This window comes from Microdochium trichocladiopsis (genome assembly GCF_020744255.1).
Source record: "Microdochium trichocladiopsis strain MPI-CAGE-CH-0230 chromosome Unknown B0I36scaffold_13, whole genome shotgun sequence".
NCBI lineage: Eukaryota > Fungi > Ascomycota > Sordariomycetes > Xylariales > Microdochiaceae > Microdochium > Microdochium trichocladiopsis.
In genome coordinates, this window is record NW_025763556.1 from 1,218,314 (window position 1) to 1,231,434 (window position 13,121).

At 56.2% G+C, this 13,121-nt stretch overlaps 5 protein-coding genes across 5 annotated transcripts; 3 read left to right on the forward strand and 2 right to left on the reverse strand.

Annotated features, from left to right (window-relative positions):
* Positions 1–776: 776 nt before the first annotated feature.
* B0I36DRAFT_369457 (uncharacterized protein) lies at positions 777–1,415 on the reverse strand (the record flags this gene model as incomplete). The annotated part of the gene is made up of 1 exon (XM_046159776.1): positions 777–1,415. The coding sequence occupies one exon, from the start codon at positions 1,413–1,415 to the stop codon at positions 777–779; it is 639 nt and encodes a 212-aa protein (XP_046005472.1).
* A 4,390-nt stretch (positions 1,416–5,805) lies between these two features.
* Positions 5,806–7,533, forward strand: B0I36DRAFT_338819 (NADP-dependent oxidoreductase domain-containing protein). The gene is made up of 3 exons (XM_046155822.1): positions 5,806–6,265; positions 6,347–6,697; positions 6,766–7,533. Exons 1-3 carry the CDS (start codon positions 6,159–6,161, stop codon positions 7,340–7,342), a joined length of 1,035 nt encoding a protein of 344 aa, XP_046005473.1. The 5' UTR covers positions 5,806–6,158; the 3' UTR covers positions 7,343–7,533.
* Positions 7,534–7,688: 155 nt separating this feature from the next.
* B0I36DRAFT_389387 (uncharacterized protein) lies at positions 7,689–7,986 on the forward strand (the record flags this gene model as incomplete). The annotated part of the gene is made up of 2 exons (XM_046161327.1): positions 7,689–7,768; positions 7,844–7,986. Coding segments are annotated over exons 1-2 (195 nt in total), but the record flags the coding sequence as incomplete, so codon positions are not given.
* A 453-nt stretch (positions 7,987–8,439) lies between these two features.
* B0I36DRAFT_50175 (uncharacterized protein) lies at positions 8,440–9,696 on the forward strand. Its single transcript, XM_046162971.1, has 2 exons — positions 8,440–8,565; positions 8,666–9,696. Exons 1-2 carry the CDS (start codon positions 8,485–8,487, stop codon positions 9,632–9,634), a joined length of 1,050 nt encoding a protein of 349 aa, XP_046005475.1. The 5' UTR covers positions 8,440–8,484; the 3' UTR covers positions 9,635–9,696.
* Positions 9,697–9,757: 61 nt separating this feature from the next.
* Positions 9,758–11,618, reverse strand: B0I36DRAFT_369460 (uncharacterized protein; the record flags this gene model as incomplete). The annotated part of the gene is made up of 5 exons (XM_046159777.1): positions 9,758–10,547; positions 10,623–10,663; positions 10,741–11,126; positions 11,272–11,461; positions 11,529–11,618. 5 exons carry the CDS (start codon positions 11,616–11,618, stop codon positions 9,758–9,760), a joined length of 1,497 nt encoding a protein of 498 aa, XP_046005476.1.
* Positions 11,619–13,121: the final 1,503 nt, after the last annotated feature.

The following is a 13,121-nucleotide window of genomic DNA, read 5'->3' on the forward strand; positions in this document are numbered from 1 at the left end:
GTCGACACGCGGCCGTCGTTTGAGATTCTATCATGTGAGCCGAGAGGGTCAGAGATTGTAGATATCTTGTGAAGGATTGGGGTTGTGCGGGGGGGTTAGTTGACTTTTGTCGTGTGGCTCGCATGTGGTCAACAGAGAGAGGGGCATTTTGTGCAGGCAGGCACGCAGTTATACTTCAGTTCATGAACCAAGATGTGGTATAGATCAAGGGGGTTTACTTGTAGATAGTTTCAGAACAGTTTGGTGTACTCCAGAAACGAATGAATGCAATACCTTTTATTGTCAATGGTCTAATCCCGGACTTCCATGAGAGTTCAGCGGTTTCGCGCGGGTTTTGTGAGAAGCCCCACAGACTGCTGATTCATATAGTTTACAGCACTAATGTAGAGGAGGAATTGGTTTTTGAAGTAGAGCTTTGAATTTGGTGAAATAGAAAAAGAATACCTAGGTATGAAAAGCTATTATCAAGAAGTGAAGAAGGAACGAGGGACATGTTTTTGGTCTTTTATGCTCTGAATCTGGACCGTTCTTCTAGCGAAACCAGGAAGCAGTACCAAGGAGGAGAAAAGAAACATGATCGTGATTGGGGCACTCCGAAGATGAGCAGATTAATCCATGGAGAGGAAACAGCTGTCCACAACATTGCTCGCGACTTTCGGCGTGAGCATCAAATTGTGGAGGTCGAGGTAGAACTTGAGAAAGATCGATGACCAGCACCGATCTGGATCTGGGATGTTGGGCAGGGCGGGCGTTGGTTCAGCGATATTGGCTTCTTCCTAGATGATAATAGACAGGGTATTGAGGATGTCGACGACACCCTGGAGGATGCCGGCTTTGATCAAGGCCTGGATGTCGGTCGGGTTGACGGCAGCCTTGAGCGAGTCGGCCAGAGTGGTGAATGGCCCGGTAAAGGCGGCGATGGCGGTCTGCAGTGCCTGAATCTCGGCGCTGATGGCAGCGTCAAGGTTGCCTTTGTATGTGTTGGTGAGGAAGGTAACAGTGGCCTTGACGGAGTTGACAAGATCCTGGGCCTGGTTAACAGCCAGTCTCGCCTGAGTGATCTCCTGCATGATGGTATTCGAGGTGCTGCCCTGGAGGGCGGCCGCGGCTGTCTGCGCACTCTGTGTGAGCTTGGCGGCACTGGCCTGGAATGCGGCGGCGGTGTCTCTGAGGTTGGCAACGACCATGGCTACAATCTTCTGAGTCGTCTGCGTGTGGTTCGCGACGGCCTCCGCAAGAGTGCCTTGCAGGATAGCACCGTTGGCGGTGGCCGTGGTCCGGACTGTGCCGATAGCCGCGGTCACACCGTCGATCAGGATGCCTCTGCCGGCAAGGTCTGTGGTCTCCTGCTCCTGGACCAAGGCAGGGGCGGCAAGAGCGACCGAGGCAATGCTGAGAATCTGGAGGAACTTCATTGTGGCGGGTTGGAGACTAGCGAAGACGAGCGATGAGCTGCGTGATGAAATGTGGAAAAAGTTGTGGAGGAGGAGATATTGTGAGTGGCAGGGAGTCTTGATTGTGGATGCCGATGATGAGCTGAGAGAAAAGGCGAAACCAAGGGCGATATCTGGACCATCTTTATAGGAAATGGAAATGTCAGATTATCGCACAGGTTGCCTGTTCTTAGTGGGCATGTTCCCGCGCCATCTTTGCTTGTGTTGCTGCTCCGTTGTCCCCATAACCAGCAGAAGAAGGTGGGTATCATACAGCACGTACTCACCGATCTCCAATATGGCCGCTGACAATTACCTCATTGCGCCAACGTCGTGTAGTCGAATGTTATTTCTGGGTCGGGGCCGTCTCTACGCGTCTAGATTGCCGTTACAGCGGGCGAGAATCGCCCAGCTCCGCCGCGCCTCTGCCTGGTGAGACACAAAAACCTTCTTCGGAAAATACCCCGTAGCTTGTGCAGAGAGTCATGCCAGGATTGCATGAGGCTCAAGCGAGCCACTGTCCAAGGGAATAGAAGTCGAGCCGGCCACATGTATCAGCGATTCAGCCATCCCTGTCAAGTCCCGATTCAGTGAGTGAGAAGGTTGTTCTTTTTAGCTAGGTGACCCTGGAAATGCTGATCGCGACGTGAATCCCCAGTCGAAACCCCGCTGCTACAGGCTGACGATTCAAGACACGGTAGGGATCATTTGTACCAGCATCACTTGTGATCGTGGAGGGCAATCGTGCTCATGACTTGCCTGATGGCGAAAGGACGCCCACGCTTCGGTCATGGAGCTCCTGCGCCACATCGGCACTCTCGGGTGCATGGTACAGCATTGTGACAGTAGCCACACTGATGTGAGGGTCCCACATGTTATGTAGCACAGCACTTTGAGCAATGAGACTAAGCCGTTCAGGGTGTCTGAGCCAGGCGGGAAAGGCAAGATCCTGTGTCTCTCCTCTAACTCTACTCCCGTAAGCTTCCGCAAGCGCCGGTCTTGGCAGGACGGCTCCCATGTCTCATTGGCCGCCCCGAACTTGTCAAAACTGACAGGCTTCCCCCCTTCGGTGCCGACCGACGCCGTCAAGCTTAATCGTAGTCCATCTTGAGCCCTTGACTGGCTCGGTACGCGGCAAGGCCAAAGCTCCAGCTGTTATAAGGCCTGCTAAGCCAATCCCGGAGCATGGGGAAACAGCTACTGCAATTGTCTAGACCGAGTAATACTCCCCAGGAGCCACCACTTGGTGCCTGTCGAGACATGGCTTCAATTCTGAAACCATAATATTGTATCTACGGGGCTTCTGGGCGCCACGGCGCCTGCGGGCCGCCCGCCTGTCTCTCCCTGGCCGGGGCGATGCCTGGCGGGGACCTGTACAGGCCTGGCTTCCGCACAGCTGTCGGGGCTCAGTCAAGCCCTCCCCCGCAGCCACCAAGGCCATAGCTTCGAGCCAAGCACTGTGCTGATATCAGAGCTGTCATTGTCTACAGCGAGCTCTACAGAAGTATGAGCTGTCCTTGATTTGGCGCGGCATTCCCGGCTTCCGCACTTGTGGCGGTGGCGGCCCGTCATAGCACTGACCTGAGGTTGCACTGACCCAGGTCAGCTGCATCCATAGTGTGCTCATACATTGTGTTCTACTCGGCTATTTGGCATCGCACAACTTCTGGGTACTCACAAGACTTGAGCAGCTGGTCTGGCGAGCACTGATCCCTAACGTTTAGTTCTAGGAAGAAGTGTCTCGACGTGGTCTAGAATGACGCTGCTGTCTCACGTAGTCAGCATCCCATGGCCAACACGTACTCCTGTCGATCTCGAACAAATGATCTGCAGCAACGAGAAGCATCCAGCCATAACGGCAAGGGGAGAGTGGCTACCTTCCCTGGGCTGTGTCGGAGCGACTGAGCCGGGCTTCGGGGCTGCCAGAAACAAGGTTCAGAGAGCGCGAGGCAGCTTCCGAAGCATCGTGAGCTCATCGGCACTAGTGGACCGCCCTGAGCCGTGAGGCCCATTCCGGGGCTTGACAGACACCGCGTTTTTGAAGCATCACGATTGGTCGGGGTGCGAGCGACGGGCCGCGCGGCTAGAGTCGCCCCGGCATGGCGTTGGGACGTGGTCTTAGACAGAGACGTTGTGATGAAACAGAGACATCTCAAGTCAAAATTCTGGTGGTGCACACATGCCTGCAATGGTGGATTATAAGTCGAATTCTCCAAGTACCTGGAATGTGAGTGAGATTGCACGGGCGTGCTATGACGTTGCCTGCCCCGGAGAAGAGCTGGAACAGGTACAACGCGGCACGGAGCGTGGAAGAACCTCCGATGCAACGCTCCATGCTGCTGCATGAAGTCTTGCGTGGATCCACGCGTGGATGTGTGCTTTACCGTTTCGCGGCCGTTGCCGATACTTCCCAATCTTGGCAGCCTTGAGATTCCGCCCAGTCAATTTACTTGCTCAGTCATGCTGGGCTCAAAATAAGCTCGGGATCTGGCAACTGCCAAGGCCGGGTAATTGCCCGACCTTGACAGTACTACGCGAGTCGAGACCCTGCTAGCCGCGTGAGGTCATAAAAAGCACGATATTCCGCTGTGTGTCACGCTAGCCAAGCCTCGATCTGCTCTGCTGGTCTAGTGGACAAAGAGAGGCGGGAGCAAAGCATGGTAAGCCCGGTGCTACCTGGATCCGGGGATCCAAGACAACTCTATTCTCTTGAGGTTGGGCCAGGTTGGGGGCGGCCACTGTTGCCCCGCGTAGGGCTACACCAAAATTCAAAAACTGTGCCCTTGATTTCAAGGCACATACGCGCACCCTGTGATCGTCCCGATGAATTGCTTGACGTTGATCTGATAATCTCATATGAGGGAGTGCGGCAAATGCGGGGAGGCGTTCGTGATACTAGCAAAGTCAATGGCGACCTGGAGGCATTTGTCATCCTCATCCCATCGCAACCGGCTTTTCGCCTCCACCGGAAACCAAGATCAAGGTGAATTCACGGCAATAGTTGCTATTACCTGACGTCTTGGGACATTGGAAAATGTTGATGAGTCGTTTCCTGTCACGCCCCTCACACTATAAGCGAAGGGTGGCTTCATTCTTCCCCAGGAAGGGCCTGATCTCGAACATGAAGTGCTTCTAACCCTTGACAACACGTTCGTGGCGCACGCCGTGATAGGCACCACACCGTGGCCGCGATTCATGCCGTATGTACATTTTCAGCATACGCAAGGCACGCCCATGACTCGCGCCATGCTCAGTCGCGATCAGCGCCCCGCAAGCGTCTGTCACAGCCCGCCCGCGCCTTGCCCAGGCACGCAGCCTAAAGCGGGATCTACAGGTACACAGCAGGGTCCTGGCTGGCCGCAAGCTTAGAGTTGCAGATCGGCAAGGGTTAGGCGGCGAGACTGCTCGGCACGTACATCGTTCTCAGAAACAACCCGCCGCAGTCCCGGCCCGGCTGGCGTCGCTCTCATAAAGCTTTGGTTTGTAGACCACAAAAGCAAGCCATATCACCGGTGTTCATGATAGAATCTACCGCGTTGAATATGAATAATGTAGCAGGCAGGAGTTGGGCCCAGACCTTGTCATATACTGTATGTATTTGTCATGAATGCATCAGCCGTGTAAGATGGTTCACTGTCGCGCAGTGAAATATTAGCACGATTACAAATCTCGTTACCAATCCCTTCTGCTCTGTCAGCACTTCTCCAAACACGTCTGCATGCTGCGAGACGTTCGAAAGCAGAGTGCTTTAAGGACTAGCATTGGCTATTCCCCCTTTGTTCGGCCGCGTTTCGTCCGTCGAAGCGCAAGTTGCACGGGTATCAGAAGGATAATGTGGATGGCACCAATAGCCGGAGACTGGGGCATCGGCAACTGGGAAGAGTTGCTATTGGCCAGAGTGAGATAGGGCCAGACAAGCCTGCTTGACATTTTACAAGACGAAAAAGTGAACCTGGAAAAAGAGTGGAGAGGGTCAAATGTGGTCCTTGTGAAGGGCATGACCGGGCCAGCCTCGCGAGCAGCCCGTCACTCGCGTTGTTGCATCGAATTGGTCGCGGCAGCCACGCGACCCTTGCCCGAGTCCCATAGACGCGCCTCGGAACCCCATTCAGAGCGTCGTCTGTGCCCTGCCAACTACCGGTCCATGGACATCACGGAGATGACACTTTAAATCCGGCGCCAAGCAAATCCCCCCCAAAGTCTGCATGCATGGATCTTATTCCCGAAAAGCCCGCAATGGTGCGTCTCCAAGCACTCAGCTACCATGTGTCTGGGAAGGGTTTGCCATGCGCACTTGCTTCACGCTAATCGGGGTTAGCGGGCTCCATAACCTGCCGAGCTGCACGATGAGGTGTAGATTGTACTTGGAGGATCTCGTTCTCGTGCAGCGAAGTCAAGCCGCTGTGTAGCCCCCACACTGGCTGTCCTCGGGTTGTCAAGAAGGCTGAGGGCAAGGTGAGAAGCAATGAGGAATTCCTTGTATGCAAAACAGTGCAGCGCAGTGCCATGTTAACCGGCACATCGTGGAGTCACCCTTCTACAACCTGGACTGTGATCCTCGCCTGGCAACATTACCAAGGGTCGGGCTAACCCCGCCTCCAAAAAAAGTATAAGAGTTGGTCCGCGCAGGTCGAACATTGCTCAATTGGTCCGTCTGCCCTCCATATCGAGCAGTATCTCAGAATCAAGACACACTTCTAGCACCAGCTCTGCCATTACCACAACATGAGTCTTCCACCCACAGCTCTCCGCCAGCTCGGCAGGAATGGGCCTTTGATCCCCGTCATCGGCCTGGGCCTGATGGGCGCCAGTGTCGGCTACGGCGCGGCCCTGTACGCAAATACTGCTCTTTCTGTACCTCGCGTTGCGGCATAAGTCGAACATCAGGCTAACATCTCGGCCCACCCTTCCAGCTCTGACGACAACCGTCTGGCCTTTCTGGACCGTGCCTGGCAGATAGGCGCGCGCAACTGGGACACGTCGGACGCTTATGGCGACAGCGAGGCGCTGTTGGGCAAGTGGTTCCGCCTGCACCCCGAGAGGCGCAAGGACATCTTTCTCGCGACAAAGTTTGGGATAGTGATGCCAGGGAATGGTAACCTCACAGAGGTCAAGATCGACTCCTCGCCCGAGTATGCGACCACGGCGCTCGAGAAGAGCCTACAAACGCTGGGTGTCGATTACGTGGACTTGTACTATGTCCATCGAATCAATTCGGACACGCCGATTGAGAAGACCATGGAGGCGATGGCGTCTGCAGTCAAGTATGTTTTGCTTCCCGTCCGGATACCTTCATTTGCGTTTATCAGGCTGCGGCTGACGAGCACAAAAGATCTGGCAAGGTCAAGTATGTGGGCTTGTCCGAAGCCTCGTCGGCCACTGTCCGCCGCGCCCACGCCGTATATCCGCTCTCTGCCGTCCAGAGCGAGTACAACCCTTGGACGCGCGACATTGAGGGCGAGGCAGGCACTCACCTCCTCGACACCTGCAAGGAGCTGGGCATCGCCATCGTCGCGTACTCCCCGCTGGGCCGTGGCGTGCTGACAGGCGCATATCGCTCCGGCGCGAGCTTTGGCGAAGGCGACGTCCGTGCCCATATGTCCCGATTCAGTGAGGACAACATGGCCAAGAACGACGCCTGTCTGGACAAGATTGGTGCGATAGCTGAGCGGAAGGGCTGCACTCCGGCGCAGCTTAGCCTGGCGTGGTTGATTGCGCAGGCCGACAATGTGTTTGTGATCCCAGGGACCAAAAAGATCAAGTACCTCGAGCAGAACTTCGCTGCGGGTCAAGTGCAGCTGACTGAGGCGGAGAGCAAGGAGCTTCGGCAGATTGTGAGCGAGGTTGACATTGCGGGTGACCGGGATCCTTTCTTTGGGGCCTTCGTAGACACCGTGCCGCTGGCTTGAGAAGCTTGGGGGAGAATGGGGGAACTGGAAGCGGCCCAGACGGAAGAGTGGCAACGAGTAAGGAAGTGGAAAGAGGACACACAAGTCGATATGTACACTGTTCTCTATATAGGTCTACTGGCAATCGTCCCGCACACGCTTATATCTGCGGTTTCACAAGATAGGCGCAACTAAATCGATATGGCCGTTAACGCCGAGTGATTCGGGTGGGACACTGGTGTATGAGCGGGCCAGGGTCGCGCATTGAGTGCACCCGGAACTCCGAGTGCCCCCAATCTGGCTCCAATTATTATGGCGCCCGGAATCCCGACCTCCTCTTGCGATGCTTTTCATACCACAAGAAGCAGGAGCTTTTTAGCAATAAATCGTAGCCGATGTCGGTAAGTAAACCAAGTTGCCCGCGGTGCGGAAAGCACTTCACCCGAGGTACGTCTTTCACCAAGGACACGTTGGCATATACTCAGGAAGCACCCGGATCTTGGGAGACACTAACAAGCCCAGTATCATCACGCAATCGACACAGCGCGCGGTGTCTACAAGGATGGACGGCTCCAGCCCGCCGCAAGGCCTGCTTAACCTGTGCCACATCCAAATTGCGCTGCGGATTGGAACGTCCTGGCTGCGCGCGATGTCGTTCAAGGAACGTGAGATGCGTATACGCCTCACCCTCCGTGGTTGAGCACGGCCGGGCAGAATCTATTAGTGTTGAAGAGAACCCTGCAGGCCACGTGTCCGGCGAGAGCACCACCGCAGGAGGTAATACGGGTTCTGTACCGTCTGTGACTAGCCACCGCGCAACCCCAGAGTCACAAGACGATTCAAGTCGCCAGTCAGCGAGGCCTGCAACCTCGCCGCCCGGCAGTCCGGATCTGGCGTACCTCACAGATGACGCTATTCCACAAATCTACGGGCGAAACGGGGGCGCCTTGCGCTTCGTACAGGCGCGGGCTGCCGCGCACAGCCTCGCTGCTGAGCACACGGCCCATCTCACTAGCCGCATGTTCAGATCCTGGGTTCGCGTCATGGCTGACTACAATGCGACGGAGCAGAGGCTGCCCCCATTCATACACCCGGTACAGACATCAGGCCGCTCGATCAAGGCCTTGCCTGCGGCCCTCCTCGACTGCTCTTCGCTGGCGAAGATGTGGCTGGCCTCGGGCGATGACTCTCGGGAAGCTGTCGACAGGATCATAAGCAGCGAGATCAAGCGGCTTTTCTGCGTTGTGAGTTCACAAGACCCTTCTGCAAATGCATGTTTAAAGTGTTGTTATTGGGAGGTTCTAAGGCTCACAAATTCCTATCACGTATCTCTGTACTGCGCAGGGAAGATCTGTTTCAGGCCTAGATCTCCTAGCAACCTGCCAGTCACTAGTCATCCTGCTCACCATCATCCTCACGAACCCGGACACATTTCCGGGCTCTCGGGCCTCTAATCCTGGAACAGCGATTCCCAGGAAAGACGAGCAATCCAAGCTGATCCTAGAGCTGTGGGAGATGACAGAGACTCTGGTGCACACGATAAACGCGGACGGAAACACGCCATCCTCGTCCCCGGTCCCTCCTGATGTGCCACTGCATGTATCGACAATCCAGGCTCTAGACACAGAAGTGTCAGCCCTGCAGCTGTCGCCGACAGTCAAGCCAACGAGCCATGATCAGGCCAGCCAGGGTTATCACAACAGCCCGTTCTCCGCCTCAAGTTCACAAAGCTGGCACGCGTGGGCAGTCGCTGCCGCCACAACACGCACAATCTTCGCCATGCACGCGCTCGAGCATGCATGGTCCATCATCCACGGGTTACCCCTCATGTCATGCTTCGGCATGAGCCAGATGCCGATGCCTGAGGCCGGGAAACTATGGCGCGCCCGGAGCCAGGAGGAGTGGGAGCCGCTGTATGAAGGGTGGCAGCGCCGGTGGTGTGGTTCCGACTGCTCACCGACGACAGGATCGTTGCCAGCACTGTCTTCCGACAAGGGTGATGGAGACTTGGTGGTGGAGGAGAGGAGAAGTGACAGCGGCGGCTCTTCGGGGAGCTTCAAGGTCTCCGAGTGGCTCAATATCAGGCCGGGTCGCGGGCTGGATGAGAGAGCGGAGCGGTGGCTTGCAGAGGCAGATGAGTTTGGGGTCATGTTGATGGCTGGCAGTAGGTCTCTCAATCCTCCGCCCCCTATTCACTCTGACCTTCTCAACTTTCGAGATCTGGTTGCTTTTCTCAGCGCTATCACCCCGTTTGCCATTGTCTCGACCAGTTTACTGACAAACGCCGAAGTCAGCGCGGTACACGACATATAGCCAGTGGCTAGGCCGTCAGCTAAACAGTGCTCGGATCTCTTGAAAGTATCCTGGCCGAAATGTACACGGCCGGAACACGCAGACTGGTTTTTCGAAAACAGCACATCAAGCAGTATCGAGTTGTCAAGGCGGCGCCGAGTCGCTTCGCCGATCCTCGTGATGGATCGCGCGAGATTCATCCTCCTCGTCATCGCTGTCGAATGCGCAAGCCTCGCAAGCTTGTATCGAACGCGTAGTCGCAACTTGCTCCTCCTCGTCCTCTGGAAGCCACCACGACCTCGGTGGCCCGGCTGGTTCCGTCGTAACCACCGTTGTCGTGGTTTGCACGATGACGCCCTGGGGAATATGGCTTCCTGATATCAAGGCTTTCTCGTCGGCACCGAAGTCGTTGAAGCTCGTGATATCCAGGCTGTCGCTTCCTACTCCTCGTCCGCAGGCGTCCGCTGCACCGCCACTTTGTCCGTGGCTCTGGTGTGTGAGCTCGTCCGCGATATCGCCGCCGTCGACATCGCCAGCACGATGGCTTCTCGCGATCCGCTGCTTACGCCGGCTGTGCGGCACACCATCTCCGCAACCACCGCCACCCCGGCTGGCTGAGACTTCAGTGACGGCCGCCTTGCGCTGCATGTGATGGTGTGTGCCTACGTCGTCGTATTCCCCCGCAGCAGCACCACCGATCGTCCCAGTCTGGGTATTTCCGAACCTCTCCAGGGCTTGCGAGAAGGAGTCTGCCCCGCCCTGCCGTGCCAGGATGGCCTGCATCTCGTCGGCTGTCGTGCCCCCCGTGTCGGTGTAGCCGTTGGCTATCGTGTTGATCCGGTTGTCCTCGCGGACAATTTTGGCGATCAGGTCGGCCATGAACAGCTCTATGAGGAGCTTCACGAGAAACTGCAGAGGGTGGAACTGGGCGTATCTGCCAGTGGAGGGAACAGGATAGTTAGCCAAAGGACCCATGATGGGCGGGAGTAGTGCATTCGAAGAAACGTACATCACTTGGCTGCGCAAAGACATTGCTCCCAGGACCAGAATCTGTGCAACGCCCACGCAACTTGTTAGCAATTTGGCATCCCCTTTCCGTCCGATGCACAAAAGGCAGGTTGACATACGTCCGTCCCCACCGACACGCACGCCATCGCAATGTTGGCGTACAGCAGCTTCTTGTATTTGGTCAGGCCCATCTGGATCAGCTTTGTGCGGACGTGGTACATGAAGTAGCCATTCAGCGCAATGTCGACGAGCGCGTAGAGCACCTTCTCTGAGCGGTCCCACCAGAAATTGATGACCGCCCAGTGCGGCGTGAGCTGGAGCCGGGCGGGTATCCAGATCGGGTAGCCAGATATGTTGATGGCGCTGGCGATGGCGAAGACGACGAGCCGGATGCGCCGGACCTGCGTCGGGTTGGCGACGATGAGGGCGACGCGATTGATGATAATTTGCAGGATGCACTGCATCTGGATTTGGAGACGGGGAGTTGGGGTTAGGTGACTTGTGCCTCGAAAGTTGTAATGTCAGATATCGGGGGTTCGTGCATACCAACACTGCCCACAAGGAGACTGCATTTGGGGGCCTCGGCGTCAGTCTTTGGGGGTTCTTCAATCAGATGTTGTTTTCTGATGTAGTTCAGGGTTGGGGCTCACTCATGGTGAAGAATGTCCAGAAGCTGGGTGGCACAATCCCGGTGAGAAACAGGTAGCTCACTGCCGCCAGGGCGACGGCTGCGGCCCATTCGGCCCAGCACATGATGACAAAGGGCGTAAAGGACTTGCGCCGCTCGTATATCGACTGGGTCTGCATCCCATTTTTGACAAAAGTGAAGACGGCAAGAGGCTAGAATTCGGGTAAGATGGTCAGCGTCTGGCATTCAGAAAAGACGTGTCTCTGGTGGCCTGCTCACTATCGTCGCCCCGAGCACGAGGCTGGCATCGTTGAGCTCGGAGCGGTTTGGAGTCTCGCTCTGATACCATGGCGGTATCAAGAGCCCCATTGCGACCCGCAGGGATGGGCCCTGCCGAGCTCTGACGGCGTTCCTACCTGCTACCGGTCGAGATATGCCGCTGGCCCCCCTGCGAGGATTGCCCGAAATGCTGCGACGGTCACTCGTTCAGTCGATGTCTCGTCCGAGCGTCTCCAAGCACTTCTCTCCGATGAAAAGCGAAATTCGTCGTCTGGCGTGGCATCCTCTCAAGAGGTGTGAATTTGCGCGCCGGGAATCACGGCAATGCGCAATGACGTGGAAAACTTAAAGCTAGAGTCACAACCGGTTCATGACATGCCAAGCTGATGGCGACTCGGTGTCTATTTGTCGTTCTTCATGCGCGGCACAGGTGTGACGCGCGGATGGATGATGGAAAGACGTGGTTGAATGAAGCAAGGACGGAGAGAGGCGCCTCTGTGTGGCCCAGGCAAAAGGGGCCTCTGGAGACTGCCAGCCGGCCGGCGTAGCAGCCGAATGGAAAAAGGAAGCAAGCACATAGACCTCCAAGTGACTGGTACGCATATGTCTTAGAGAGCGTGCATATCGGTTGCGGAGCTATGAGCCACTAACTACGCAAGGGAAAGTCTTAGCTGCCATGCAGCAGATCGCCCCTCAAATGGCTGTTTGTGCCGTCTGGGGCCGTGGTGCTGGGGAGAGGGGTCCCGTTGGTTCGCCATCTGGCCCCAGGCATAAGCTCCATGCAATTCAACGTCACAGGCGAGGCCGCGCGGTGCTATGATGATCAGCTAGTCAATGCTCCGTCCCCAGGTTCTGCATGCTGGGATGGGCATGGCCGGGCTGGCTTAAAGGTGCCGGAGAGACACTAGACACACCCATGACACGGACCGCACACAACGCAATCCCATGCCTGGCGAGTGCAGCCAAGACTACTGCGGGATGGCTCTACCACTTTGGCAGCTCGGCTGCACGGGCAAGCATCACTTGCTTTCTGCGGCAGCACGACTCTTGCTGGATCAAACCCAGTCCGTGGCGGTTGCGGAGAGTACTCTTTGCGCCAGACGAGTTGTGCATCATCCCGTGCCTCGCACGTGCCGCCCTACGAGGTTCCCCCGGACGGCTTGAAGGAAGCCCCACAACCCGCCGACGGTCAGCCTGGATAGACTGGAGTTTTAGCGTCAAACTTGGGTGCCCCAAGCTGAACCTTGTGGCATGTTTTGCCGGCCACCGTAGGCTGGCGCCAGAAGCGGTCGGAGAGAATGGCCAGACTCCAAGACCCATCAAACAATGAGGGCAGTGGCCCATGCAGGGCAAGCACAGATTTCCAGGAACCATATCTACTGGCACTTAGCCCCCAACCAACCTACCGAGATTGGCAAGGCAATTAAATTAAACCTTGCACTGAGACACTTCTCGGTCCAATATCCGATGCCGCAGTGCGTGCAAAGCCAGTGAGACACTACAGGGATTCCGTCCCTGATTTGGGTTCCATCATTGCTTATTCGAGATCTCGATTTCGTAATGACAAGAGCCCATGCAGCATATCGACACCAC